At 49.8% G+C, this 27,295-nt stretch overlaps 1 protein-coding gene across 2 annotated transcripts in view; it reads left to right on the top strand.

The window, feature by feature from the left end:
- The first annotated feature begins 7,787 nt into the window (after positions 1–7,787).
- LHFPL4 (LHFPL tetraspan subfamily member 4) overlaps positions 7,788–27,295 on the top strand; it is a 63,949-nt gene continuing 44,441 nt past the window's right edge. For both annotated transcript variants that reach the window (XM_038408370.2, XM_038408369.2), the window contains exon 1: positions 7,788–8,212. In XM_038408370.2, the coding sequence (XP_038264298.1) occupies positions 7,807–8,212 (406 nt within the window). In that variant the 5' untranslated portion in view covers positions 7,788–7,806. The remainder of the gene's footprint in view (positions 8,213–27,295) is intronic.

Raw genomic sequence — 27,295 nt, 5'->3', positions numbered from 1 at the left:
GCAGCTGCTCCCTTTGCCCCCCCCCCCCCCGCCGGCGCCAAAAGGGGCAGGAACATTAAAGCACAGCAGGGTCCTTTGCCGCGGCAGTGCTTTAACGTTGCTGCCCCTTCCCCCCACCCCCCAATCGGCGGCCCTGCCGGTAGGGTCTGCCCCAGCAGGGCTGCCGATGGGAGGCAAAAGGGGCAGGGACGTTAAAGCACTGCCACGGCAACACTTTACTGTGGGCTGGGTATGGGCCAGGGCGGGTTCTTACTGGTACGCGGTACCGGCCGACTTTCACCCCTGCGTAAGGGCGCCAGGAGATTGCAACACGCCCCTATTGGAATATCAGAGGAGGCTAGACTGATGACTCTAAAGAGGAGACAGGCACCTACCCATGGGGACAAGATAGCTGTGATCAAAGCCAGCCTGGGGTAACCCCCTGAGAGACTTGATGAAAGAACAAGATAAAAGATTAGAAGGACAATCTAAGAAAACGAGCTCTCGTCAAATGGCGATTGATTACAGCATGACAGTGCAAAACTCATTGGTCCCCCTGAAGGAAAATCACTGTATAAACAGGGGGCCTTGCCATGAAACTTTGGGTTCATCCTGCCAAGACTTCCCCAGAGCATCGTGTCATGACTGACAGAAACCGGCTCCTTTCTACCTGTGATCAACCTAGTTGGCCACTTGATGGATCCGGACTCTGGACTGGTAACTATAACATCGACTGGTGGGACTTTGTGTGTGTGTGTGATTGAGAGAGAGATTGAATGCATATGCTAATTGTATTTCCAATAAATGCGGCATATTGCCTTTTCCCCTGAAAAAGATCCCAGGTGCTTCTTATAAGCATAACTCTGTGTCATCATAGCTTGGCCCTCTGGCCAGGTCACTGTGCATTTTCCCCTTCGGGGGTAGCAAAGTCTTTCTGTACCAATGGTCCCTGGCAGTCTTCTCATTCACAGCCCCTTCCTCAGTGGTTTATAGGGGAACCCAGGCCCACCCACTACTCTGGGTTCCAGTCCAGGGACCTCAAACCTGGCAACTGGGGTCTTTTTTTCCTCCAACCCTGTTGCTCTTTCCCTGAACTTCTTACATCTTCTTTTCCCCCGCTCTCTGGACTTGCCAGCTCCTACTCCCAGAGAGTGATAGCAGACTACTTCCCTGCAGCCTCTTTCTGCTGCCAACTTCCTGGCTTTATACTAGCCCCCCTGCTCCTCCCTAGCTGGGCTCCATCTTCAATCAACCTGTCAAGCCCTGGCTTTTCCCCAGGTGCAGCCTGTCAGGGTAATAACCCTAATTTACTGGCTCTGCTCGTGCCACATGGTGTTCTCCCTTCGCCCTTTCTCCTGGGGGTGGGAAATAGCATGAGTCCAGGTCACTATTTGTACATTGCCATAATCACTGTGAAACAAACATTGAAAATGATCAGGCCCCCTAATGCCGGCAGCTGTTACATTCTGTTCCCCAAGAACATCCTCTGAATCCAGATCCAAGACCATGGCAGAGCTTCAAGGAGGCGCCTGGCTCTAGTGCCCAGGGAAGCTCAGTCAGCATCATAATGCACTTTGTAGGATAAACATGAAATTAAAGAGTTAGAATTAGCTTAAGGAAATAGATCTGTGCTGTAAAGAAAGGCCCTGACTAACAGGTAGAAGGAGGACCTTCAAAATAGTGAGGTATTAGGCCAGAAGGAATGAAATAGGGAGGATGGCTGGTTCAAAGAATAACTAATGAGATAAGGGAAGGTTTCTCTAAAGAAGGATAGGGCTGCCTGCCAATTGTTTTAAATAAATCAAAGAGAATCTGTCTTAAAATGAGCCGACATGGCCCTTCCCACCTCACACACCAGTGTTAATTCCTGTGTGAGCCCAGGTGCAATGGGGAACCTGTTGGGTACTAAGAAGGAGGGGAGGGAAGGCCGTGGGAAGAAATGAGGTTGTAAATCTTCTCTGGATTAAGATTGGACAGAAGAGTGAACTGTCTCCATCTGATTTTTAGCTGAAGTCAGTCATTGGCAATGACATCACTTGGTTGTAAAAGGGGATAAAAAGTGAACTCTTCCAGGGTTCATTGCTAATACCTGCCTTCCCATGCTGGAGCCGACCAGCATGGGTCAAAGCACAAAGAGTTTTGTCTGTTTGTGTGTCTCTTAATCAAATGCGTATCACTGTTTTTTACTGTTTGGATGTAGTAAATTGCTTATTAGTGAGGCTTTTTAGGCACGTTTACAGGAATTGTTTAAATACCGTTTGGCCTTTGGATTTAATAAAGGACTTTATGGTTAAACTAGTGTTTGTAGGTTTTCTATATCAATAATTCCAGCATAGCGACTCATTGCCATAGGCGCGATGTAGCGAGGGCTTCTCCAAGAGTGACTGCTGCACCATGGCTCAGCTAAATCTCATCTCTCAGTTGGGTCTGCATCCAGGCAGAGCCCAACCTTGCATCGCCTTAGGCCCTTGCTCCCCAATTACTCATCGAGCACCTCTTTGAGCACTGTTGGGGGTGCTCCTGGCCCATCAGTTCTCTCCTACTGTAAGTCTGGTGAGTGTCAATGCATATGCCCAATTGCTTACGCCAGCAACTTGCTGGGGCCTGACCCTGCAAGCACAGGACTCCCATGGACACTGAAGAGTGCAGGATCAGGCCCCTGCTGCGTACTTCCTTGGCTACCCTGACTCTCACTCCCCACTTGATCCAGGACTTCTAAGCACCCAGTAAAATAGCAGGATTCCCAGTTACTTCATTTCTGTCATCCCCGTCAAGTAGAAAGGAACCCAGTGACATAAACAGGACAAGCACCGGAGTGGCAAACCTGAGACCTCATTGCTAACGTAGAGAATTCCCTTTCCAATGGCCTATGGCAAAACATTCCCAGCCCCCAAGCCAGATCTCTGGCTACTGACCCAGGGACAGGAAAAGCAGTTTGTCACACTACCATTTTAAACAAATATTCTACTGGAGTCAGAGAAAATTTCTCCACAGATTCCATCAGACTTTGTGACTCATTCTGAGCTCGCCTCTAAATATTTCGGGTCAATTTCCTGCTTTCATAATGGGGGAAGGGGGAGAACAGCACCAGTATTGGCTAATTATTCCCCTTTCTGCAGGAGGGTTATGCCCTGGCAAGGGTCATAAAGACAAAATAAAAGAGGTAAATGTGGAATTCAAGAAATCATGGGAAATGCCAAACAGGAGCCCCTATGAGCCCTGAGACAAATGTACCCCCTCAAAGAGCAGATTCTGTCCCCAGGAGAAATGCCCTCGCCAACCCCTCCTCCCCCCCAAGCCATTTGGAAACATGGCACCTGCTCAGCATCACACCAGAGTTCAGAGCGGGCAGCCATGTGCAAGAATCCTGTATCCAACTGAAACAGCAGCAAGGCTTTAGGGAGACCAAATGGAATCACGTGAGTTGAAACAGGTTGTATAAGCCATGCAGAGTGCCCTATCTTCTTCTCTCAGACCCTGAACTCCTGTCTCCCTGCACAGATTTCCAGCCTCCTCCACTGCCTGCCTGGACCAGCTTCTGACTCTCCCTGCATGGCAAGGGCTGGTCTTTTCCCCAAGGACTGTGAGCCTCACTGGGAAATGCGCTCAGTGAAATGTACATAAATGTGTAGCTGCTGTGATTAATAAGGGGACTCAGGGGTGGGTAAGTGAGGAGCGGCTGGCTCCTTCCCTTTCACTATAGACAGATTGTGCCTTACGCTGGGTGTAAGGACATTCACAGTTAGTGTATAAATAGCTCTGCTGAGAGCTAACAAAGGCCCCTCTGCTGTACATAGCAGAGCGAAAGGAGAAGTGCTCAGGTAATGTGAACTGAATGTTTCGTGTCACTGACCATGCTCACTCAGTGGGGATTCCCAGCTGCTTTAGGCCAAACACTTGAGTCCATCCAAACAGCAAGAATATTTAAACAAAATGAAACCATTGCAAAGTAAAATACTTTGTACAGAAAATAATATACAAAACACTGACAGAAACCAGGGGAAGACAGGCCCCACCTTACAAAGAATCCAAACTAACCAAGGAACATGCACTGCCGAGTCTCCGAGCAAGGACTCCCCATTGTCCATGGGAGCATTTGGTGCCTGTTTTAGCTTTGGATCATTTTTAATTAAAAGATGCCAGATGAGATTAAGGTCATAGGGTCAGATTTGGCAGTGAGAGCTGTGTGAATGGCCTGGGAGGATTGATCCACAGCCAAGAGTGATGGGGGATTTCATGGTGGTGTGGAGCTAGCAGAGGGCTTCACAGTGGCCAACTCCCTCCTTGCCCAGGAACAGTGTGAAAGACCAGGATTGTACTATGCTACCCTGATCCTGGGCTGGGTATTCACTAATGCCACCCGGCAGCCCTGGCTGCCCTCACACAGTGCACACTGGGGATGGACACAGAGTGCTACCGGGTCTGGAGCAGTGCAAGCAGGCATTTCATTAGAACATCAGAATGGCCAGACTGGGCCAGACCAAAGGGCCGTCTACCCAGTAGTCTGTTACTGACAGTGGCCAGTGCCAGGTGCCCCAGAGGGAATGAACAGAAAAGGGAATCCTCAAGTGATCTGTCCCCTGTCGTCCATTCCCAGCTTCTGACAGCCGGTAGGGTTGCCAACTTTCTAATTGCACAAAACCGAACGCCCCTGCTCCGCCTGTGCCCCCGCCCTGCCCCACCTGCGCTCGCTCCAGCCCCCCCCATCGCTCACTCTACCCCACCCTCACCCACTTTCACCGGGCTGGGGCAGGAGGTTTGGGTATGGGAGGGGGGTGAGGGCTCCGTCTCAGGATGCGGGCTCTGGGGTGGAGCTGGGGATGAGGGGTTTGGGGTGCAGGTGAGGGCTTCGGGCTGGGCAGGAGATTGGGGTGCAGGGTGGGTATGGGCTCTGGGCTGGGGATGCAGGCTCTGGGTGGGGCCAGAAATGAGGGGTTCAGAGTGTGGGAGAGGGCTCTGGGCTGGGGCAGAGGGTTGGGGTGTGGGGGTGAGGACTGGCTGGGGGTACAGGCTCTGGGGTGGGGCCAGGGATGAGAGGTTTGGGGTGTAAGAGGGGGCTCCAGGCTGGGGACAAGAGGTTCAGAGTGCGGGAGGGGGTGTGGGCTCCATCTGGGGGTGTGGACTCTGGGGTGGGGCCAGGGATGAGGGGTTTGGGATGAAGAAGAGGGCTACAGGTTGGGGCAGGGAGTTGGGTGGGTGAAGGCTCTGGCTGGGGGTGTGGGCTCTGGGGTGGGGTCATGGATGAGGGGCTTGGGGTGCAGGAGGGGGCCCAGGGCTGGGGCAGGGGATTGGGGTGCAGAAGGGGGTTCAGGGTGTGGGGTCCCAGTGGCACTTACTGTAGCTCCCAGGAAGTGTCTGCCATTCCCTGCAGCCCCTAGGCACGGAGGCTCTGTGCAACCAATGGGAGCTGCGGAGCTGGCACTCAGGGCGGGGAGAGCACGTGAAGCCTCCCTGGCCCCCCCAGCGCCTAGGGGCTGCAGGGACCTGGCAGCCACTTCTGGGAGCTGTGCGGAGCTAGGGCAGCCAGAGAACCTGCCTTCGCCCTGGGACCTCACTGTGCCACCAACCAGACTTTTAATGGCCCGGTCAGCGGTGCCGACCAGAGCTGCCAGGGTATCTTTTTGGCCAGGTATACACCTAGCAGTTGGAGGTGAACACGCAGAGCATGGGATTCCGTTCCTGCCCGCCCCGGCTCATAGCCGTTGATGGACCCATCCTCCAGGAACTGATCTAGTTGTGAACCAGACCAGGTGCACTGCCTGTGGCTCGGCACTGCAAGAATGATACAAATGCAAGAGGGCCAAGCCCTATTCCACCACGCGCAGCCCCTTTGCCTTTCCCTCAGCAGGAAATAGAGCAATGCTGTCCCCTGCAGGCCAGCTTCTGGCAGTCTCCTTAAAGGACACGTAATGGAGTTCCCAGTCCAGGCCTTGTGGCAACAATTCTCACCCTAATCCACCTCAGAGCGACAGGCATTTCCCTGAGAGTCCACCTCCATTTCTCTTTGCTCCACTCAGTCCCACTGGGACTTGTGATTCGGCCCAAAAGACCCATTTTATTCAGGGGCAGGGGGTGCTTGAGACTCCCCTAGCAGGAGGGCTGCTGGAACACCAGGCAAGGCTTCACCAGAGCCTCCCGCTCAGGATTTCTGGGTGCCCAAGCCATGCACTGGACTTCGGCAGGCCCCTGCCCCATGACTGCAGTTCCCATCACACACCAAGGCCTGCTGGTGGCCGGTGCTGTTACCCCTGCTTCCCGTGGGCTTCCCACCAGTGAGCCCAGGGCATCAGCAGCCAGACAGTGAAAGGGGGGCTCTGGCAGGTGATAGCTTTTAGCAGCAGGGCAGGGTGCCAAGGTAGGATGCAAAGAAAAATGCTGCAGCTAAGGAGAACCAGGCTAGCAGCAGGTCCTGAATGGTCAGGATCTCTGAGCTTAGTGGCAGTTTAAAGGTGTCCCCTCCTGCAGCATGTCCCCGCAGCACTGTGCTGGGGCCCTGGGGCCAGCACTGAGGGCAGGGCACAGCCCCCTTCTGCCCTGACACACTCCTGCAGCACTTGGCTGGGCCGGGGCCACCGGCACAGGCAGGCCTGGCTCGGCCAGTGAGCACTGAAGCAATCCCAGCGGGGGGGAAGGATCCCCAGCGGTTGTGACATCTCTCACGGGTCGCCTTGAGCCGTGGGAGCACACCAAGCCCAGCACCCACCCCACCCAGAGCCAAGCCTCACCTGCCTGGGGGTCCTGCCCCAGCAGCAGCAGGGCAGCGAGGGAGGGGGCTGCAGAGGGCCTGGCCGACCTGAGCTCTTGGGGAGGCCATGCCTCCCTGGCACCCCAAGCCTGCAGGCAGGGCAGCGGAGGGGGGAGAGGCTCAGACTCTGCACCCCGGGCAGCTCCCTTCGGCCCCCCAGGAGCAGATTCCTGGGCTCCTTTTGGCCTCTCCCCAGGGTTTTGGAGTTCCCCAGCCCCACTGGGTTTTCCTGGCAGGGGAATCCCCATCCCAGAGCACTGGGGGCTGGGTCAGGACCCGGGGTATCTGGGCGGGGCAGAGCGCAGGGGGAAGGCTGGGGTTAGCAGGAGAGAGGGGAATGGTCCCCCCAAACAGGCCCCTTCTCTCCACCCCCACTGAAGGACCCGTGCCCGTGCCCGCCCAGCTGGGGGCGCCGGCCTGGGTGCTGTGACCCTGCGAGGAACAGGCCCCGAGCCCCCGGGTCTCGGGTCCAGGCGCAGAGCCCGGGGCGGCCGGGGACACGGCCCCCCCGCCGCTCCCTGAGCTGCATTGCCGCGGGAGCGCGCCCCGCCGCGGGAGCGCGCCGCGCACAGGAGCAGGGAGGCGGCAGCAAAGATGGAGTCGCGGCTGCTGCAGCTGGTGGGAGCGAGCGGGCGCGTCTAGGGCTCCCCTCCCGCAGGCTCCCCCATGGCCTGGTCCCTCGCAGGCCACCCCCCGGGCTCGCCCTCCGCACAGGAGCCCCTCCCGGGGCATCTCCCCTCGGCCTAGCCGCTGCTGCGCTGCGGCTGCCAGCTCGTGCGCCCCCGGCCCCGATCCGTGCGCCCCGGGCTCGATCCGTGCGCCCTGGGCCCCGGGCCCCGACCCCGACCCCGACCCGTCCGGCCCCGCGCCCCCACCCCTGGGCCCCGGCCCCGCTCCGTGCGCCCCGGGCTCGATCCGTGCGCCCCGGGCCCCCACCTCTGGGCCCCTGGCCCCGACCCCGACCCGTCCGGCCCCTCGCCCCCACCCCTGGACCCCGACCCCGACCCGTGCGCCACCGGCCCCGATCCGTGACCCCCCGGCCCCGCGCCCCCACCCCCACCCCCGCGCCCCGGCCCGGCAGGATGCTGCCCTCGCAGGAGGCCTCCAAGCTCTACCATGACAACTACATGCGGAACTCGCGGGCCATCGGCGTGCTCTGGGCCATCTTCACCATCTGCTTCGCCATCATCAACGTGGTGGTCTTCATCCAGCCCTACTGGATCGGGGACAGCGTCAACACGCCCAAGCCGGGCTACTTCGGCCTCTTCCACTACTGCGTGGGGAACGGGCTGGCCAACCGCGAGCTCGCCTGCCGCGGCTCCTTCGCCGACTTCAGCACCGTCCCCTCGGGCGCCTTCAAGGCGGCCTCCTTCTTCGTGCTGCTCTCCATGGTGCTGATCCTGGGCTGCATCACCTGCTTCGCGCTCTTCTTCTTCTGCAACACCGCCACGGTCTACAAGATCTGCGCCTGGATGCAGCTGCTGGCGGGTAGGCGGCCGCGGCTCGCCCCGCTGGGGCCACGGGCCGGGCGGCCCGGGGCTGGGGCTGGGGCCGGCGCCGGCTCTCAGCGCAGCCTCGGCCCGGGGCTCTCGGGGATTCTCTCTGCTGGCGGCGCTGGGGCGACCCAGGCTGCAGCCCGGGGAGAAGCATCAGGTCCGCGGGTAGAGGGCGACAGACGTGGGGGAGGGTCCCGAGCAGCCCCGGTGGCCCTGGGGAAGGGGCTCCGAGGCTGTTCCCGGCGCGGCTCCAGTGGTTGTGCCGGGCCGGGCAGGGGAGCAGAACCCCACGGGCAGGGTGCAGAGGCCGGGGTTGGGTCTGGCTTGGTGCTGGGGGTTTCCCTCGGAGAAAGGGCTGCTTTTGGTGTTACGGGGTGCCCTGTGCACACCCAGATCCAGCTGCCATTTCAGCTGGGGCAGTTTGGTCTGTTCCAGAGGTCCGGCCCAGAGCTCCGAGCTAACTAGTTTGAGAGTCACCTGCCCAGAGTCTGAGTCACAGCTGAGTGGCTGGGCTCAGCCATGGGGATTGGAGCCACCATCCCTGGGGCCGGGCACCCTGCAGCTGCCCCGGGTGGGGCCGGAAGGGGGAGCCGGCCTCACTGCCTACAGCTCCGCTTCCACCAGCTGCAGCAGTCGCGACTCCATCTGCAACAGACAGGGGCCCACCCGGCTCCCCCAGATTGGACCTTGGCATCCCAGCCAGGGTGGTGGAGAGCCAGGCCAGCTGGGCCCGAAGGCCGGGTGTGCAGGGGGCCCCATACATGGTGGGAGGTTCTGGCTCCTGACATGGCACTCAGCCCCCAAGGTGGGAAGGACCCAGTGTGGAGTGGGCGCAGGTGCTCCTTTCCCCATCCCAGGCCCACCCTCCCTGCTGCAAGACACCAGGCCTTGCCCCCAGCCACTGTACACAGGGGGCCCCTTCCTGCAGTCCCTGTCCCCTACCCAAGGCAAGGATACAGGATTAATACATTTCTACAGCAATGAATGGTGACCCAAGCGACAGCCAGAGGTGACCCTGCAGGGGCCAGGCCCTGGAGAGACAGCCCAACAGCACCCTGGCCTTTCAGGGGTCTGGGCACTGGTGAGACAACCCACCCCAACCCCCACCCTTCAGGGGCCAGGCCCTGCTGAGACAGTCTACCCACACCCAGCAGGGACCCAGGCCCTGGTGAAACAGCCCACTCTGACCCTACAGGGGTCTGGGCACTGGTGAGACAACCCACCCCAAACCGCACCCTCAGGGGCCCGGCCCTGCCAAGACAACCCACTTGGACTCTACAGGGGGCCAGGCCCTGGTGAGAGAGCCCATCTCCACCCAACAGGGGCCTAGGCAGATAGCTTCCCTCCTCTCAACCCAGCAGAGGCTAAGTAAAAGCTGACACAAAAAGAGGAATTTGGACCACTGATATCAGACCTGAATAAATCCTGTTCCATGGTTCCAGGCCCTCCAGCTGTATGGGGGCCCTGTGGGCTCAGCCTCTGCTCTCTCCCCTCCAGGGTGGGAGGCTCTGCTTGGCCATCTGCCCACTCACCTGCCCACTGGGCTGAAGAGGGTCCTGCTGCAGCCTCTGGCTTGTCAGACTGATGCAGTCTAGCCCTGACAGGAAGCTCAAGTCAATGAACCCAGCAGGCCTGGTTCTGCTCTCCACCCTGGGGCATGGCTTCCCGAGTGAAGCTGCAGTGGTAGGGCATGGCTGGAAATGCTAGGCCTGATCCATTAATTGGTTTGAAAACCAGGCTCAAGTCCTTAAAGTGGCAGCAGAAGCAGCCTGGGGGCAGAGAAGGAAACAGGGCACAGGGGCATGGACTGGTGCTGGCCTTGGCCCTGGGGGGGCAACCAGATACATTCTGCATGAGTGAGAGCCTCTGCTTTGAAGGTCTCAATCATCAGTCCCAGGAAGGGCAGGATACAGGAATCCAGATGCGGGGGGCGGGGAATGAGTGTGTTACATTCGGAACATACTTTGAGAGCAGATCTGGCTAAACCCTCAGGTTTTCACTGCAAGAGTTTGTCTCAGCCAAGGCATCTGAGGCAGTGAGCTAAGGTGTATTTCAACTCTGTTCAGCTAATCAGAGGAACAGCTCTGCCTCATTGCGAACAGTCGGGAGTCGAAGGCCATTATTTGATGCCAGTTCTGTTTACAAAGTGCTCTATGCATCCAGGCCCCACTGCTGTATGGGTATGTGTAGTTTACAGCACCTGATGCAAAGAGAATCCAGGAAGCGAGGTGGCTGGCTGATGCAGTTACTGTTACAAACGATCAGAACATGGGGGCAGGGTGAGCAGCTGGGTTTCTGGAAATGTACTATTTTACAAGAGACCTTCCTGGGCTGGCATAGCTTTCCTAGAAGTCAGGTGGAGCATTTTTCAGACAGCTAACTAAAACTAGCCCTGGGCCAGGGAGTTAAGGGCTGCTGGCAGAGGAGGAGAGGGATTTCTCGCGATGGCTTTGAGAGGAGAGGAAGGAGCCACAAGGAAGATTGGTTCAGATGGCAGAGCCCCATAGCAAAGGCTCATAGCCCCCTCAGCGTACAGGTCTGTGTTAGGTAAGCAGACAGAGGAGGGAAGGGAGGAGTGAGACAAGGCCTGGGAGTTAGTCTGGACTGTGGAGCTAGAACATGGGCTGTTTTTAAAAACAAGGCAGATGATGATGAGCTAGATCCTGAAGTGGGTGAGGAGACAGTGACATAGAGTTCAGCTGGGGTGACTTGGCAGCTGCCACATGCTGGAGTGAAGGCAGCTCTAGATGTGGGAAGTGCAGCAGTCCAGGTGGAGGTCATGGAAGCATGGAGAGTGAACTGAGGCAGTGAAGCCCATGGGGCATGTGAAGATTGCACTAAGCAGAGTTATGGACATGGGCTGGAGAAGGAGGAGGAGAGATCAGGGCCTTGGCTGATAGACACAGTGTTAGGGACAGTGGAGGTAAATGGAGGAGTTGTGTTGGGGGTGGGACAGTAGAGGAGATGATGATGTGTGTGAGATTGTTTCTCTTGCCCCAAAGTAGCATTTAAGGCTAGAGATACTGAGCTGAAGGAAGCCACACCTTTCCCAGGCCATGGCAGGCAGTGAGGCTGAAGGCTGTACAGTCTCACTGGCAAAGGGGCAGTAGGCAGGTGAAAGCAGTGAGAAGGGAAAAGAGGGCCTGCTCTCATTTCCTACCTGGTTTTCAAATGCACTCATGGACTGTGAGCAGGAGCCCACACAGGGGAGTGTTGTGAGAGAGTTTAGAGAGGGAGTGTGAGAGCCAGATACACCAAATAAACAGTCTCCAAACTTAGGCCAAACCCCCCTGTCAAACCACCCCCCGCAACCCACCCCAAGAACAAAGAAAGAAAGAAAACCTGGAAGAGTACAAATCGGGTGTGCAGAAGCCTGGCAACAGAGTGGGGGCTAGCCAGTTCATTGCACTGACTGCAGCCTGGCTAAGTACCTACCCTGTGGGCAGGGGGCTTGTGTGTGCATTCGATGCAAGCAGCTCATGGCCCTCAGAGCCAGTACTCAGCCTCTGGAGACCAGAGTGGCTGAACTGGAGGAGCTGAGGAAGGGAGACAGGTACACAGACAAGATTTTCCAGGACACAGCAGAGCGGTCCCACCCCAGTCTGACAGCCTCTGTGCTGTTGAAGAGGAGAGTCTCAGAGAAGGAGAACATCAAGCTGGAGTGAAGAAAAATGATCCCATAGTTTGGACCCTCCTTACAGATGATGTTATAGTAGCTCTCCAGGGGAGGGGGATCCCTGTTATTAGGAAGAGACAGGTAATAGTAATGGGAGATTTGATTATTAGAAATCTAGGTAGTTGGGTTTGAGATGACCAGGAGAAGCGCATGGTGAATTGCCTGCTGGGTGTGAAGGTTGTGGACCTCTGGAGACAACTAGACAGACTTATGTGCAGCCAGTGGTTGTGATACATGTAGGTACCAATGACATAGGGATAGGTAGGAGAGAAGTCCTGGAGGCCAAGTTTTGGCTGCTAGGTAAAAGATTGAAGTCCAGGACCTCCATGGTAGCATTCTCTGAAATGCTTCCAGTTCCATGCTCAGGGCCCATTAGACAGGCAGAACTGCAGGGTCTTAATGAGTGGATGTGACAATGGTGTTTGGAGGAGGGGTTTAATTTTATTAGGAACTGAGGAACCTTTTGGGAATGGAGGAGCCTAGACAAGAAGGATGGGCTCCACCTAAACCAAAACAGAACCAAATTGCTGGAATGTAAAATTAAGAAGATCATAGAGGAGTATTTAAAGTAAGGGCTGAAGGAAAGCCAACAGGTGCAAAGGAGCACATGGTTTGGACCCCTTACGGGAGGGGATATTCTATATTCTAGTAAGAGAAGAGGATAGACATGCAGGTAAGAGCTGAAGAGAAAGTCAAATGAAAAAAAGTCCAATTCAGTTATATCATATGAAGGCAGACAACTGAATATTGACACATTTTATAAGTACTTCTATATAAATGCAAGAAGTTTAAATAATAAGATGGGTGAATTTGAGTGCCTGGTGTTAAATGAGGATATTGCTATAACAGGCATCGCAGAAACTTGGTGGAACAATGATAATCAATGGGGCACGGTAATACCAGCATACCAAATATGTAGGAATAACAGTGTAGGTTGGACTTTTGGGGGAGTGGCACCATATGTGAAAGAAAGGGTCAAATATAGTAAAAATCTTAAATGAATCAAACTACACCATAGAATCTCTATGGATAGAAATCCCATGCTTAAATAATAAGAATAGAGCAGTAGGAATATACTGCCAGCCACCTGACCAGGATGGTGCGGGTGACTGTGAAATGGTCAGGGAGATTAGAGAGGCTTCAAAAACAGAAAGCCCAATAATATTGGGGGATTTCAGCTATCTCCATTTTGATTGGGTACATGTCAGCTCAGGATAGCATGCAGAGATAAAATTTCTAGACACCATTAATGACTGCTTCTTGGAGCAGCTTGTCATGGAACCCACAAGGGGAGAGGCAATTCTTGATTTAGTCCTAAGTGGTGCACAGGACCTGGTTCAAGAAGTGAATGTAGCTGAACTGCTCAGTAATAGCGACCATAATGTAATTAAATTTAACATCCTTTTAGGGGGAAAAATACTAAAGAAGCCCACCACAGTACCATTTAACTTCGAAAAGGGGACCTATACAAAAATGAGGAAGCTAGTTAAATGGAAATTAAAAGGAACAGTCACAAGAGTGAAATACCTGCAAACTGAATGGAAGTTTTAAAAAAATATAATAATAAAGGATCAAACTAAATGTATCAAATAAATAAATAAATAAAATAAACAACCCGTAAGAGGACCAAAGAAACACACAAATCACCATGGCTAAACAAAGTAAAAGAGGCAGTTAGAGACAAAAGACATCTTTTAAAAATTTGAAGTGAAACCGTACTCAGGAAAGTAGAAAGGAGCATAAACTCTGGCAAGTCAAGTGTAAAAGTATAATTAGGCAGGTCAAAAAAGAATTTGAAGATCAATGAGCAAAAGACTCAAAAGCTAACAGCAAAAAAAAAAATGTTTTTAAGTACATCAGAAGCAGGAAGCTTGCCAGTCAGTGGGCCCACAGGATGATTGAGATGCGCAAGAAGTGTTCAAGGAAGACAAGGCCATTGCACAGATGCTAAATGAATTCTTTGCATCGGTCTTCACTGCAGAGGATGAGAGGGAGATTCCCACACCTGAGCCATTCCTTTTAGGTGACAAAGCTGAGGAACTGTCCTGGACTGAGGTGTCCATAGAGGAAGTTTTGAAACAAATTGATAAATTAAACTGTAATAAGTCACCAGGACCAGATGGTATTCACTCATAAATTCTGAAGGAACTCATATGAAATCAAGGAAATACTAACTGTGGTGTGTAACCCATCACTTAAATCAGCCTCTGTACCAGATGATTGGTCGATAGCTAATGTGACACTGATTTTTAAAAAAGGCTCCAGAAGCGATCCCGGCAATTACAGGCCAGTCAGCCTGCCTTCAGTACCAGGCAAACTGGTTGAAACTATAGTAAGGAACAGAATTATCAGGCACATAGATGAACACGATTTGTTGGGGAAGGGTCAACCCATCTTTTGTAGAGGGAAATCATGCCGCACCAATCTATTAGAATTCTTTGAGGGTATCAACAAATGTGTGGATGAATATAGTGTACTTGGACTTTCAGAAAGCCTTTATCAAAGTCCCTCACCAAAAATTCTTAAGCAAAGTAAGGAGTCATGGGATAAGAGTCCTTTCATGGATCAGTAACTAGTTAAAAGATAGGAAACAAAGGGCAGGAATACATGGTCAGTTTTCAGAATGGAGAGAGGTAAATTGTAGTGTCCCCAAGGGGTCTGTACTGGGACCAGTGCTATTCAACATATTCATAAATGATGTGGAAAAAGGGGTAAACTATGAGGTAGCAAAATATGCAGATGACACTAAATTGCTCAAGATAGTCAAGTCCAAAGCTGACTGTGAAGAGTTACAAAGGGATCTCACAACCAGGTGACTGGGCAAGAAAACGGCAGATGAAATTCAATGTTGATAAATGCAAAGTAATACACACTGGAAAACATAATCCCAACACTACATACAAAATGATGGGGTCTGAATTAGCTGTTACCATTCGAGAGAGAGAGATCTTGGAGTCATTGTGGATAGTTCTCTGAAAACATTCACTCAATTTGCAGCAGCAGTCAAAATAACTAACAGAATGTTAGGAAGCATTAGGAAAGGGATAGATAATAAGATGGAAAATGCCACTATATAAATCCATAGTATGCCCACACCTTGAATCTCCATGCAATTCTGGTTGCCCCATCTCAAAAAAGTTATATTAGAATTAGAAAAAGTACAAAGAAAGGCAACAAAAATGATCAGAGGGATGGAAAAGCCTCTGTAGATGGAGAGAGTAAAAAGACTGGGACTTTTTAGCTCAGAAAAGAGATGACAAAGGGGGGATATGATAGAGGTCTATAAAATCATGACTGATGGGGAGAAAGTGAATAATGAAGTGTTTTTTATCCCTTCCCATAACACACAAGCCAGGGGTCACCCAATGAAATTAATAGGCAGCAGGTTTAAAATAAACAAAAGGAAGTACTTTTTCACACACGCATAGTCAACCTGTGGAACCCTTTGCCAGGAGATGTTGTAAAGGCCAAAAATATAACTGGCTTTTCAAAAAAAACCAAAACAAAAAACAAGATACGTTCTTGGAGGATGGGTCCATCAATGGCTATCAGCCAAGATGATCAGGCATGCAACCTCATGCTCTGGGTGTCTCTAAGTCTGATTGCCAGAAGCTGGGACTGGACACCAAGGGCTAGATCATTCAATAAATTGCCCTGTACTGTTCACTCCCTCAGAAGCATTTGGCAACAGACATTATGGTATGGCCATTCTTATGTTCTTCTAGTACCAATGACAGGGTTTCACATAAGTTTATTCTGATCTCCTTGAAGATGCATTTCTGAGTGGGAAGCTGCATAACTAGGGATTCCAGCTTGATACATTAATCCTGGGAAACACATGGGTGCAATCTGTGAGTGACTTGTCATTTGCTTCAGACACAGCAGAGGAAACCTGGGTCACAAAGTAGATGGGGGAAGGGGGACATATTGAGAGAGAGAATAGTCTGAATCCAGGAGACAGCGCCTCTTTTAGCAAAAGGGTTAAACCTCCAGTGTCTGATTACTGGACAATAATCAGGGAAGGGTTTAATTAAGGCGTCACAGAAGGCCCAGCTCAAAAACCACTGCCCGCTAGGAAGAAACTGGATCTAATTAAGAGGAAAGACTCTACTTCATCACAAATAGAAACCCAGCCATCTGCCCTGTTCACAATCCCAGTAACACAGAACTGAAGATTTTGCTAAATCCTTCTCTGTTATAAAACCAGCTACAACAGTTGTATGAATGACAGTGTCCTATATTGCCCCACAATACCACATCTGGCAACAGAGGCCGCCATTCCTTCCCAGCTGTGTGAATAGAAAGATCTGTGGGACAGAACTGATACTTATTTGAAAAGAAATAGGTTGCATGTTTTACTCCTCTGCCCCACCCTTCATGTATTGCTTGTCACCTTAAACTGTGAGCTCTCTGGGGAGGGACTTATCTGTTTGGAAAGTAACTGGCCCGTTATGGGCACTATCATCATCTGGATACATAACTACTAACAACAGAGGAAGTTCCTAAAGGGGTAGAATGGAGGCCAGACAATTTGAGTTAAGTTGCAAGTAGTTTGGTCTCAACTGCATCTGGCGTGGAGGGAGCCACTAGGCCATTTGACTGGCAGAAGGGCAGAGAGGGAAGGTTCTTATATGAAGCAGATGGAAAAGGGGACTAAGATAGCTGGATTGATATTTTCAATGTCTTACCTCCAGAGTCTACATATTGACCACCTCCCCTGTGACCAGTGGAGTTGGGGACACTTAGAAAGGCTCATAAAATGCCCTGGCACATTGGTGACACCCAAGGATCATGGAACAGGAATTTCTTGTACCCGGAAGCCATAGCAGCATTACAGGAACAATAGGTGATCGACAGGCCTTGAGCATTCCCATCTTCCTCCCAGAAACAGAGTTGGAAAATTTAAAATTTTATTCTTTTGTGAAGGAAATTTGTAGTTTGAAATAACAATTGTCTCCTGGTATTTGATACTAATGTTTAAGAGCATATGATACTTCATGGGCTTTAGCCCCCAGACTTCCCATTGGAATCTAGCTCCATCATGACTATGTGGCAATCCCCAAAGTCCACGACAAGTTGACAGCATTGCATCTCCTATTGTCTGTTGGGTTCATTGCACTAATCCATAGAGCCACTTCTGAATGCTGAAGTAGCAGAATGTTCCTTAGCCAGTCTTCCAGACACATATGGGCAATATAACATCAGCAGCATCACTCGACAGCTCCGTTTTCAAAAGGGCCTCAAGCAGGCCTCTGATTTTGTGCTCACAATCAATTGTGGGCAGAAGGCGGCAGAAGCAGCCAGCTAGGCAGACGTCTATGTTCTACTGTTTGTCCCCATAATTCAGTGTGAACAAAAAAATTAGAGCCCACATCTGAAAGTGTATCCCTATTAGTCCTCCTTCCTAGCAGTCTAACTTCTGTCTGCCGTAGTCTGCAGGCCCTAGATGACACCAGATGGGAAGTCTGAGAACTACGGGTCAGTCTTGTTTGCAAAGGGTCATTTCATTGGCCATTTGATTAGTTTATCTTGCACTTTGGAGTTGATTATATTAGTCTCATCGTGTTGTTTAGTGGGAGGCATATATCCAGCTGGGCTGCTAAGGGGTTACCCCCCTTAGCTGGGCCAAACAAAGAAGAGGAAGCACACTCAAGGACTGCCTTAGCTGCCAAGCTAGAGTGGGCAATTGCTCACACAACAACCCTGTGACTGCTCCATGCTGGTCATTTGACCCTACTGACAAGGGGATGAGCAGCGTACTGCATCCCAGGGGCAACCCCTGCCCTGGGGAAACCTTGGGGGGCCTTATGTTCCCCCAAGAGCAGGAGCACACTGAGTGCCAGAGGTTTCCCCCTCCTCAACGAGGCCATAACCCACTTTACCAGGCTGCACTGACATCTCTCAGACAGGCCCTCCCCTCCAAAAAGCAAATGGGTATCATCTATTGTCAAACACTGAGACATGGCCACTGAGTAGTATCAGCCACTAGCCAAACTACACCATGGCAATATCACTGCATTGCCAGAATGAAACCCTCCATGAGGCACAGGTGCTGGCAGGTGGGGGTGGGAAGAGCTTCCTCTGTACCTGTGAAAAGGAACCTTTTGGAAAGATTCACCCCCACAGCAGTTCTTTATTGCAGCTTTGAAAGCCGCTGCTTAACTGTCTGGTATTTCTGCACCCAAAGGGACCAGATCCACTTCCCAGAGCCTCAGAGGTAGAATATGCATTTATGCTGGAATGCACATGGTGAGCCAGTGCCTCTTAAGGCAAACAGGAATGGAACAGTCACTTACCTCTCCCCAGTGTGGAGATGCAGTTGTAGGCTCAGTTTCCTCGCTGACGAGAGCCTTCTTGGGCGGGTGTAGTGAGGTGATTTGGGGTCCAGTCTTCTGGTCAAACCCAGGAAAAGGTAACTCGTTTTGGGAGAAAGGAGAGTCCAAACAAAGCCCCAGAAACCCCACCTTGCCTCCAGGGCTGGCTTGTTCCTGCTGCAGGGCTCCAGAGTCCTTCAGCCCTCTCCAAGAACAGGATTTTTTTACCACTGCCTCCAGGTGGCACCAAAGAGGAGCCAGAGGCTCCCCTTCCTCCCCCATCCCATGGGCTCTAAGAGTATGTCTATGCAAATGATTGCTTCATTACAAGTTTACACCAAGGAACTTAGGGAAGGTCAGGTGCCCTCTGTACCGCTGCATTCCAAAGGAATCAGGTTAACTCATCTTGCATACTGAGCCAGGTCAAGCTGATAGGATGGGAGTGGGAAAATGGATGGAAGCTGGAGTAAGAATCTATGTGCAGAGCTCACTGTGGTGCTACACACACTAGAAGGTTGGCACTCACTAGATGCCAGGGGAAAAGAAGAGCTGGCAACAGTGTTAGAGGCCACTGAATGTTTGTGTGTCTATATTTGTGAAGAACAGATGGAACTGGTTACTTGCACACAGGTGCTGGCACAAAACACTAATGCTAGATACAGTCAGACATACTAGCTCAGCAGAAAATCCTTCAGCAGCCCCCTCCTGTGCATTTCTGTTGCTGCTTTCATCAGGAGATACAGAAATAGCATGTGCCTTTTCTCAGGGGCTCTGGCTGGAGTGCTGGCAGAGCAGAGGAGGGTGGAAGGTGTCATTTCCTGAATCAAGAAAAGGAATACTTGTGGCACCTTAGAGACTAACAAATTTCCTGAATCGGTGATGTTTATGTCAGGAGGTAGAAGCTATTGTTGAAGATTTTGAGTTTAAAAGGCAGTATTTATTTATAGCTTGGCCCAACAAAAGGCTCACAAATTATCTACAGCACTCAGAAGGGATCCCCTCTGCACAGCAACACACCCCAATGCCATCTCTACATGGATCACCATGTGTCCAAAGAGCAATGGGAGAGCTGCCAGCCAATGTGATAGAGAGGGACTTGGTCCTCAAGTCTGGTCTGAGGGTGGGAGACTGAACAGCTGCCTACACAGACACATCAGACATCTGCCTTTTTGTAGTTCACATGCTGAGTGTCATCTCCTTAGACAGGTTTCAGAGTAGCAGCCATGTTAGTCTGTATTCGCAAAAAGAAAAGGAGTACTTGTGGCACCTTAGAGACTAACAAATTTATTAGAGCATAAGCTTTCGTGAGCTACAGCTCACTTCATCGGATGCATTTGGTGGAAAATGGTTCTCCCCTCTGTTTTTTCCACCAAATGCATCCGATGAAGTGAGCTATAGCTCACGAAAGCTTATGCTCTAATAAATTTGTTAGTCTCTAAGGTGCCACAAATACTCCTGCTCCTTAGACAGTCACAGTTAAAAACAAATGCTTCCAATGGTGCAAAACACTGAGTCCTTCTGATTCCAAGGGCATATATTAACCAAGGAATCCTAAGCGCTCCCTGGCTCACTACAGAGGCAAAGCACTGACCAACCAGTACATAACAGCCAGTGATGGCACTCGGGGCATGGCCACCCTTTGCTGTCATGCACTGGAGAGCGTTAACCTAAAGATCGCAGAACAACTGTTAGTCTTTGGTACCAGCAGGGCGTCCCACGCCCTAAGGACAGCCCTGTAACTCCTTCAAAGACAGCAACAATCCTCCCTAGGGATGCCTCTTAATTACACTGGGAAGCCATGTGCATTTCAAGGGCTGCACATGGGAGCCTTTCTTGTGAACATTGCTCCATTAAGCAGGCAGCAGAGCAGACTAGGCAGCCTCTCATGGTCAGGCTGAGAGGGGCAAGGTGGGGTGGAGCAATCATCTGGTTCAGGAAGCTCCCCTGCATTCTGGGGCTGGGATCCTGAGATCTTTCTGAATGTGTGTCGAGTACATGCTTTAACGATCCCACATTCAACCACACCACTGAAGCAGGGGAGAAGGGGCTCAAGGCTGGGGAGTGAAGGGGACAAGAGCAGGGGGGCACTTCCTGAGCAGCATGCATGGAGAGCACTCTGCAACAAGAGTGCCTATAGAAAACACACAGCTTTAAAACAACCATAATTTACACCTAACCCAACTGTTCCACACCCAACCCAGGCTCTAGTCCTCCCCAAGTGCTCGGTACCAGAGCTGCTCGGAAGGGTTTCATTACAGTTCTTTACAAAAAAGTCATGTTCATTAATTTGATCAATTAGCCCCCTCTTCTCGAAAGGAGGCGTTATGATAATGCTGAAATGTCCCATTTCAACACTCTCAGCAGGTAACATTTCAGAATGAGCTTTCAAAATGAAATCCATTGTTAATTTGATTGGAGAAACATTTTTAAAAAGGTCAAAATTGGAACAAAATGTTATTTCATCTACATGTTTTGATTGACCCGTTTTGAAATGGAAAAAAATCAGTCACAGGATTTCCTGTAAAATCGAAAATCTGGTTCCCCCAGGTCCCAGCTTTATTCTTTATGTTCCAGACTTCAGCTCCATGAGGCTGTCACCCACTCAGCAGAAGCAGAGAGAATTACTTGCTTAAAGAGATATCTCTCCCCAACTTAAATCCAGCTGCGGGAATTCTCATCCTTTGGGATGGACTCAGCAGGGAGATTCAGCAGCAAAGGGGAGTTTCAGAAAATTAAGGGGGTATGACAGCGGAGATTGTGTGTGCAACCTTCACTTTAGCATTGGCCACTGCATGAACCCAGTAACACCAACACGAGGTGGAACGGGGCAAAGGATCTGCCAGGCTGGATTAGACCCAAGCTAGTCTAGTCTCATGTCTGACTTGGCAAGTGCCAGCTGCTTCCAAAGGTGCAAGAACTTCTGCAGTAGAATACACTGCCCCAAGGGAAAGCGTCTTCACAGTCCAGGATATGGGGCTTGGCTGATGCCCTGTGGCAGGCGGGTTTATATCCCTTCCACAGCTCTTTTTAATAAATATTTGTTTTATTACTCTGGATAGTCTCATTAGTAGTGCCCTATTATATTCACAGCCATGAAGAACATGTCATGGACTGTGAAATCTTGTCTCCCCCCATGAAATCTGGACTTTTGTGTGCTTTTACCCTATACTCTACAGATTTCACGGGGGAGACCAGCGTTTCTCAAATTAGTGATCCTGACCCAAAAGAGAGTTGCAGGGGGGTATCAAGGTTATTTTAGGGGGGTCATGGTATTGCCAGCTTCTGCGCTGACTTCAGAGCTGGGCAGCTGGAGAGCAGCGGCTATTGGCTGAGTGCCCAGCTCTGAAGGCAGCGCCCTGCCAGAAGCAGCACAGAAGTAAGGGTGGCAATACCATACTATGCCACCTTTACTTCTGCACTGCTGCTGCTGGTGGCTGTGCCTTCGGAGGTGGGCTCCCGGCCAGCAGCTGCCGCTCTCCAGCTGCCCAGCTCTGAAGGCAGCACCCCGCCAGAAGCAGCACAGAAGTAAGGTTGGCAATACTGCTATCCCCACTACAATAACCTTCTGACCATTCCACAACTCCTTTTTGGATCAGGACCCTACAATTACAACACCGTGAACTTTTAGATTTATATATTGGTTGAAATAATGAATTTTACAATTTTAAAAATCCTATGACCATGAAATTGACACAAATGGATTGTGAATTTGGAAGGGCCCTGCTCATTAGCCATATACACATCTCACTCTTTTGGGAATCCTGCTCAATTCCTGGTCTCAATGACTTCCTGTGGCAGTGAGTTCTAGAGGGTAATGGCACATTGTGTGAAAAAGTGTTTCCTTTCTTAGTTTTAAACGTGCTCCCTGTCAATGTCCTGAAACGCTCCCGGTTCTCCTGTCAGGATAGAGGGAGAACAGCAGTGCCCACTCCGCCTTTTCTAGCCCATTCATTGTCCAGGCCACCTTAATCAGCTCCCTTCTTGTCTCTTCTCTAATGGAGACAGGCCCAAATGTTTCAGTCTCTCTGCCTGGGGGCTTTCCAGCCCCAGATCATTCTCATTGCCTCTGCCCGAGCCCCTTGATTCCTGCTACGTTCTGGCTGAGATGTGGGGACTAGCACTGATCACAGTATCCCAGAGGAGGCTTTTTCATCCTTGCGCATCCCAACTCTTTATTTGCTTGTTCACTGCTGCTGCACATGGAGCAGAGCTTCCTTGGCTTCATCATGAGCACACCTAGGCCCTTGTTCACTGCTGTTGCACATGTAGCACTGAATGTAATCTGCAATCAAGTTGTCCATTCCCCTTGGGTTAATCCCTTAAAGGCTCCTTTTAGTCTTCACTATCTTAACTAATTTAAATAATTTTGTGACTGTGACAATTTTTGGATCATCCAGACCAATAAAGGGGTCAGTCACCACCTGTCCTGTAACCTTGGGTGCCTTAATGCTGTGCTGCTATGGCTCAGAGCCCTGACTCCAGTAGCCAGCCTAGACGCACAAAAGTCTCACCTTGGCTTCCACCAGCCTCGTTACTCCTTGCAAGGTGACACCAACATCCGTTCCATTCTGGATGATCCCCAAATACGTCTACCTCAGTTCTTAACTATCAGACACTGGGACTGTGTCATCACCTTCTCAAAAGTGTGAAAACAGCCCCCGCCCCCAGTTATCAGTTCACTTTGAGATGTACCCTTCACACTGTTTGGAAAACAGAGACCTGATTGGGGTATAAATAAACACAGTTCATGTAATAGAAAAATCATTGATTCAGAGATGAACTGATAAGGAAAAGCAAACACCCACTGGTTACACAGAAAATAAACCAAGACGACCTCAGGCTTTACACTTCTATATTAGCTAAATTTCCTTTTCCAAATTACCTATCGACTCTAAACAGTTTTGCAGCATGCCCTCTGTCCTAGATGGGTATTAGTGTTTGACAGACAGCAGCCCATTGAGATGCTGGCCTTCCATTTCTGTTGTCCTTCAGTGTTTTCCCATTAACTCTAATGGTCCACCATTGTCTTTTCCTGGCTGGACAATGGATGGGTATGTGAAGTTAGTTTCATGTAAATACATGGCTTGGGAGGAGCCCCTCCATGCTGTGAGGTATACTTGAAGTCATAGCACTGGTCATGAACATACTATTCCATATAAATACATAATTCATAGCCACCTTCTATGTGTGTATATCTATATGTATCTATCTATATATCGCAAAAAGAAAAGGAGTACTTGTGGCACCTTAGAGACTAACAAATTTATTAGAGCATAAGTTTTCGTGAGCTACAGCTCACTTCATGCATCCGATGAAGTGAGCTGTAGCTCACGAAAACTTATGCTCTAATAAATTTGTTAGTCTCTAAGGTGCCACAAGTACTCCTTTTCTTTTTGCGAATACAGACTAACACGGCTGCTACTCTGAAACCTATCTATATATCAAAGACCATCAAATTCAGAACATTATAATCTTTCATAAAAGACCTTACTCAACATATTTATATACACAATAACATTGTATATAACCACTTAATTCAATTGCTTACTCTTTGGGGTTCAGACCCCTTGTCCTCCCTTAGGGTTATCTGCACGCTGATTGTCACAGTGTCATCTTCAATGGTTGCCACTTCCCTGCTCACCTCCATTTCTAAATCACTAAAAAATACCAGTCCTAGTACAGAGCTTTTTGCTAGGATGGAAATTGATCATTTACGCTTGCTGCATTTTCTGTCTCTTAGGCAGTTTCTGATCCATGACAGAACTTTACCTCTCACTCCATTGCTGCTTAATTTCCTTAAGACCCTCTCCTGAAGAGCCTCGCCAAAGTCTAAATCAGTTACGCTGAGCAATTCTCCTTTGTTATTTATATTTCCCATTACCTATAGTGGCGGGAGGCTTCAACTGCAATTTGTGCCCAGTTGTCCTGGGCACTACACAGCCACACAGTGAGTGACAGGTCCTGCCTCAAAGATCATCGCTGATATATTCAAAGAATTTTGGTAGAATAGTAAGATACCATTTTCCTTTGCAGAATCCTGGCTAGTTAGACCCTATTGTATCATAATCTTCTAGGTTTATTATTCTATTTGATTATCATTTCAGTCAATTTACCAGGTACAGAGCTATGACTCACTGGTCTGTAATTCCCTGATCACCTTTAGTACCATTTTTAAACAGAGATGCAATATTTGCTACCCTCCAATCTAAAAATTTATTTTAATCTGGCTCAGCTGATGCATTCTTATGTTCCTTCAGAGCTCCTGTATGTGGCACATGTGCCTGGGGAGAACTTGTATCTTTTTAATGTATCATTTGTTCTTGTATCATTTTGTTAGAGAACACTCTTACCAGTGTCCCATCCTTGTTACCGGGAGAGACTAGTTATCTCCCCAGCACCTTTTGTGGGGAAAGACCAATGCTAGAAATCATTCTCAGCAGAGTTCTCGTCTGTAATTGCTCCCTCTATCCTGGTGACTCACGACACACCACTTAAAGAACACAGAGACGTTTCTGTTGGTTTCATGCTTTTGCTTATCTGCTCTCAGAATTCATCTGGGTCCCAGGAGCAGCAGCCTCCCTGGCTGCTGGCACCTCCAAGACCAGCACGACCCTCAGAAAATAGAGGCCAGCTGAGAGGGTTTATGCACATGCTGAGGCCAGGGAGTAGTCTGGAGATTATTCCATAAAAACGGAAGAACCCTAGGGGGGAATACCGGACACCTGCAGCTTGCATCAGGGGACGTTGGGAAAGCTGCAGAGTTTGTGCTTCTAATGATGCTGTGGACAATGTTAGGAAATCAGTTCCTTCCTGTCTCTAGGAGATGGGATTTTATGCACAATTCCTGTAGAGGGAAGCAACCTTGCCAGAGAACAGAGGGGCGGGGCTGTAGTTACTTCCTGGCAGGACTATGCATCTGTCCATCGTATCCTACACTGACATCACATGTGTTCTCAGGTAACTCTACAGTCTGAGCCATGAGGACCAAGACTGCAAACGGATATCACCCCAGAGTTCTAAAGAAACTCAAATATGAAACTGCAAAACTACTAACTCTAGTATGTAACCGTTCGCTGAATAGTACCCTCTGTACTATTCTCTGACTGGCGCATAGCTAATGTGACACCAGTTTTTTTTAAAAGGCTCCAGGGGCATTCCTGGCAATTACAGGCCAGTAAGACTAACTTCAGTACCAGGCAAACTGGTTGAAACTACAGTAAAAGAACAGAATTATCAGGCACATAGATGAACATGATATGTTAGGGAAGAATCAACACAGCTTTTGTAAAGGGAAACCGTGCCTCACCAATCTATTAGAAATCTTTGACAGGAATCAGCGAGCATGTCGACAAGGATGTCCAGTGGATATAGTGCACTTGGACTTTCAGAAAGCCTTTGACAAAGTCCCTCACCAAAGGCTCTTAAGCAAAATAAGGAGTCATGGGATAAGAGGGAAGGTCCTTTCATGGATCAGTAACTGTTAAAAGATAGGAAACAAAGGGTAGGAATAAATGGTCAGTTTTCAGAAGGGAGAGAGGTAAATAGTGATGTCCTCAAGGATCTGTACTGGAACAGTGCTGTTCAATGTATTCATAAATGATCTGGAAAAAGAGGCAAACAGTGAGGTGGCAAAGTTTGCAGATGACACTAAATTACTCAAGACTGAAGTCAGCTTTGGACTTAACTAAGAGCTACAAAGGGATCTCACAAAACTGGGTGACTGGGCAACAAAATGGCAGATGAAATTCAATGTTGATGAATGCAAAGTAATGCACATTGGAAAACATAATCCCAACTATACACACAAAATGATGGGGTCTGAATTAGCTGTTATCACTCAAGAAAGAGATCTTGGAGTAATCATGGATGGTTCTCTAAATACACCTGTTCAATGTATAGCAGCAATCTAAAAAGCTAACAGAATGTTAGGAGCCATTAGGAAAGGGATAGGTATTTTCTGTCTTATTATCATAATGCCACTAAATAAATCCATGGTACACCCACACCTTGAATACTGCATGCAGTTCTGGTTGCCCCATCTCAAAGAAAGATGTATTAGAATTGGGAAAAGTACAGAGAAGGGCAACAAAAATGATGAGGGGTATGGAACAGTTTCTGTAAGAGGAGAGATTAAAAGAACTGGGACTGTTCAGTTTAGAAGAGATGTCCGGGGGGGGATATGACAAAATCCAGAGTGGTGTGGAGAAAATGAATAGGGAAATGTCATTTACCCCTTCATTTACCCATAACATGCAGACTGGGGTCACCCAATGAAATTAATAGGTGGCAGGTTTAAAATAAACAAAAGGAAGCATTTCTTCACACAACACACAGTCTACCTGTGGAACTCATTGCCAGGGGATGTTGTGAAGGCCAAAAGTATAATTAGGTTCAAAAACAATTAGATAGGTTTATGGAGGATAGGTCTATCAATGGCTATTAGACCAAGATGGTCAGGGATCCAATCCCATGCTCTGGGTGTCCCTAAATCACTGACTGCCAGAAGCTGGGACTGGACAACAGGGGAATGACTGTTTGATAAATTGTCCTGTTCTGTTTATTCCCTCAGAAGTATCTGGCACCGGCCACTGTCAGAGACAGGGCACTGAGGCCATTGGTCTGACCTAGTAGGGCCGTTCTTAGGGTTTTATGCAGTGTGCAGGCTCCCACTGAAGACTTAGCATGATGCCTGGCCCTTTTTACAATCTTTTTTTTTTAATGTATGTGTATCTGCCTTCCTCAAAGTGTTTACAGCCCTTATTGATAGTTGTTCTCCATTCAGATCTGTCTGTGGCTGTGTCATCGAAGTTACCAGTATTTATGCTGCAAGAGGTGAGCTTCTGTTAAGGGTATCTTTAAAGTGTTTTCATTGTCCAACCCTCCTGTGCTTTCTGAGTTTCAGCTCAACATAGAAAATATTTTTCAGGAGTCTATCATCGCCTGTTCTGGTAACATGATCTGTCGATCAAAGCTCCGCTTAAATGGACAGATGATCATTGCTTAAGTGGTGGTTAGTTTTGCTCTTTCAAGGATGTTAATGTTTTAGACTTTATCTTGCTAGTGGACATTTACAACAGATCAGAGA

Source organism: Dermochelys coriacea, chromosome 7 (genome assembly GCF_009764565.3).
Source record: "Dermochelys coriacea isolate rDerCor1 chromosome 7, rDerCor1.pri.v4, whole genome shotgun sequence".
Taxonomy (NCBI): domain Eukaryota; kingdom Metazoa; phylum Chordata; order Testudines; family Dermochelyidae; genus Dermochelys; species Dermochelys coriacea.
Note: the sequence above shows the minus strand (reverse complement) of the source record. Positions and strands in the feature narration are given on the sequence as shown.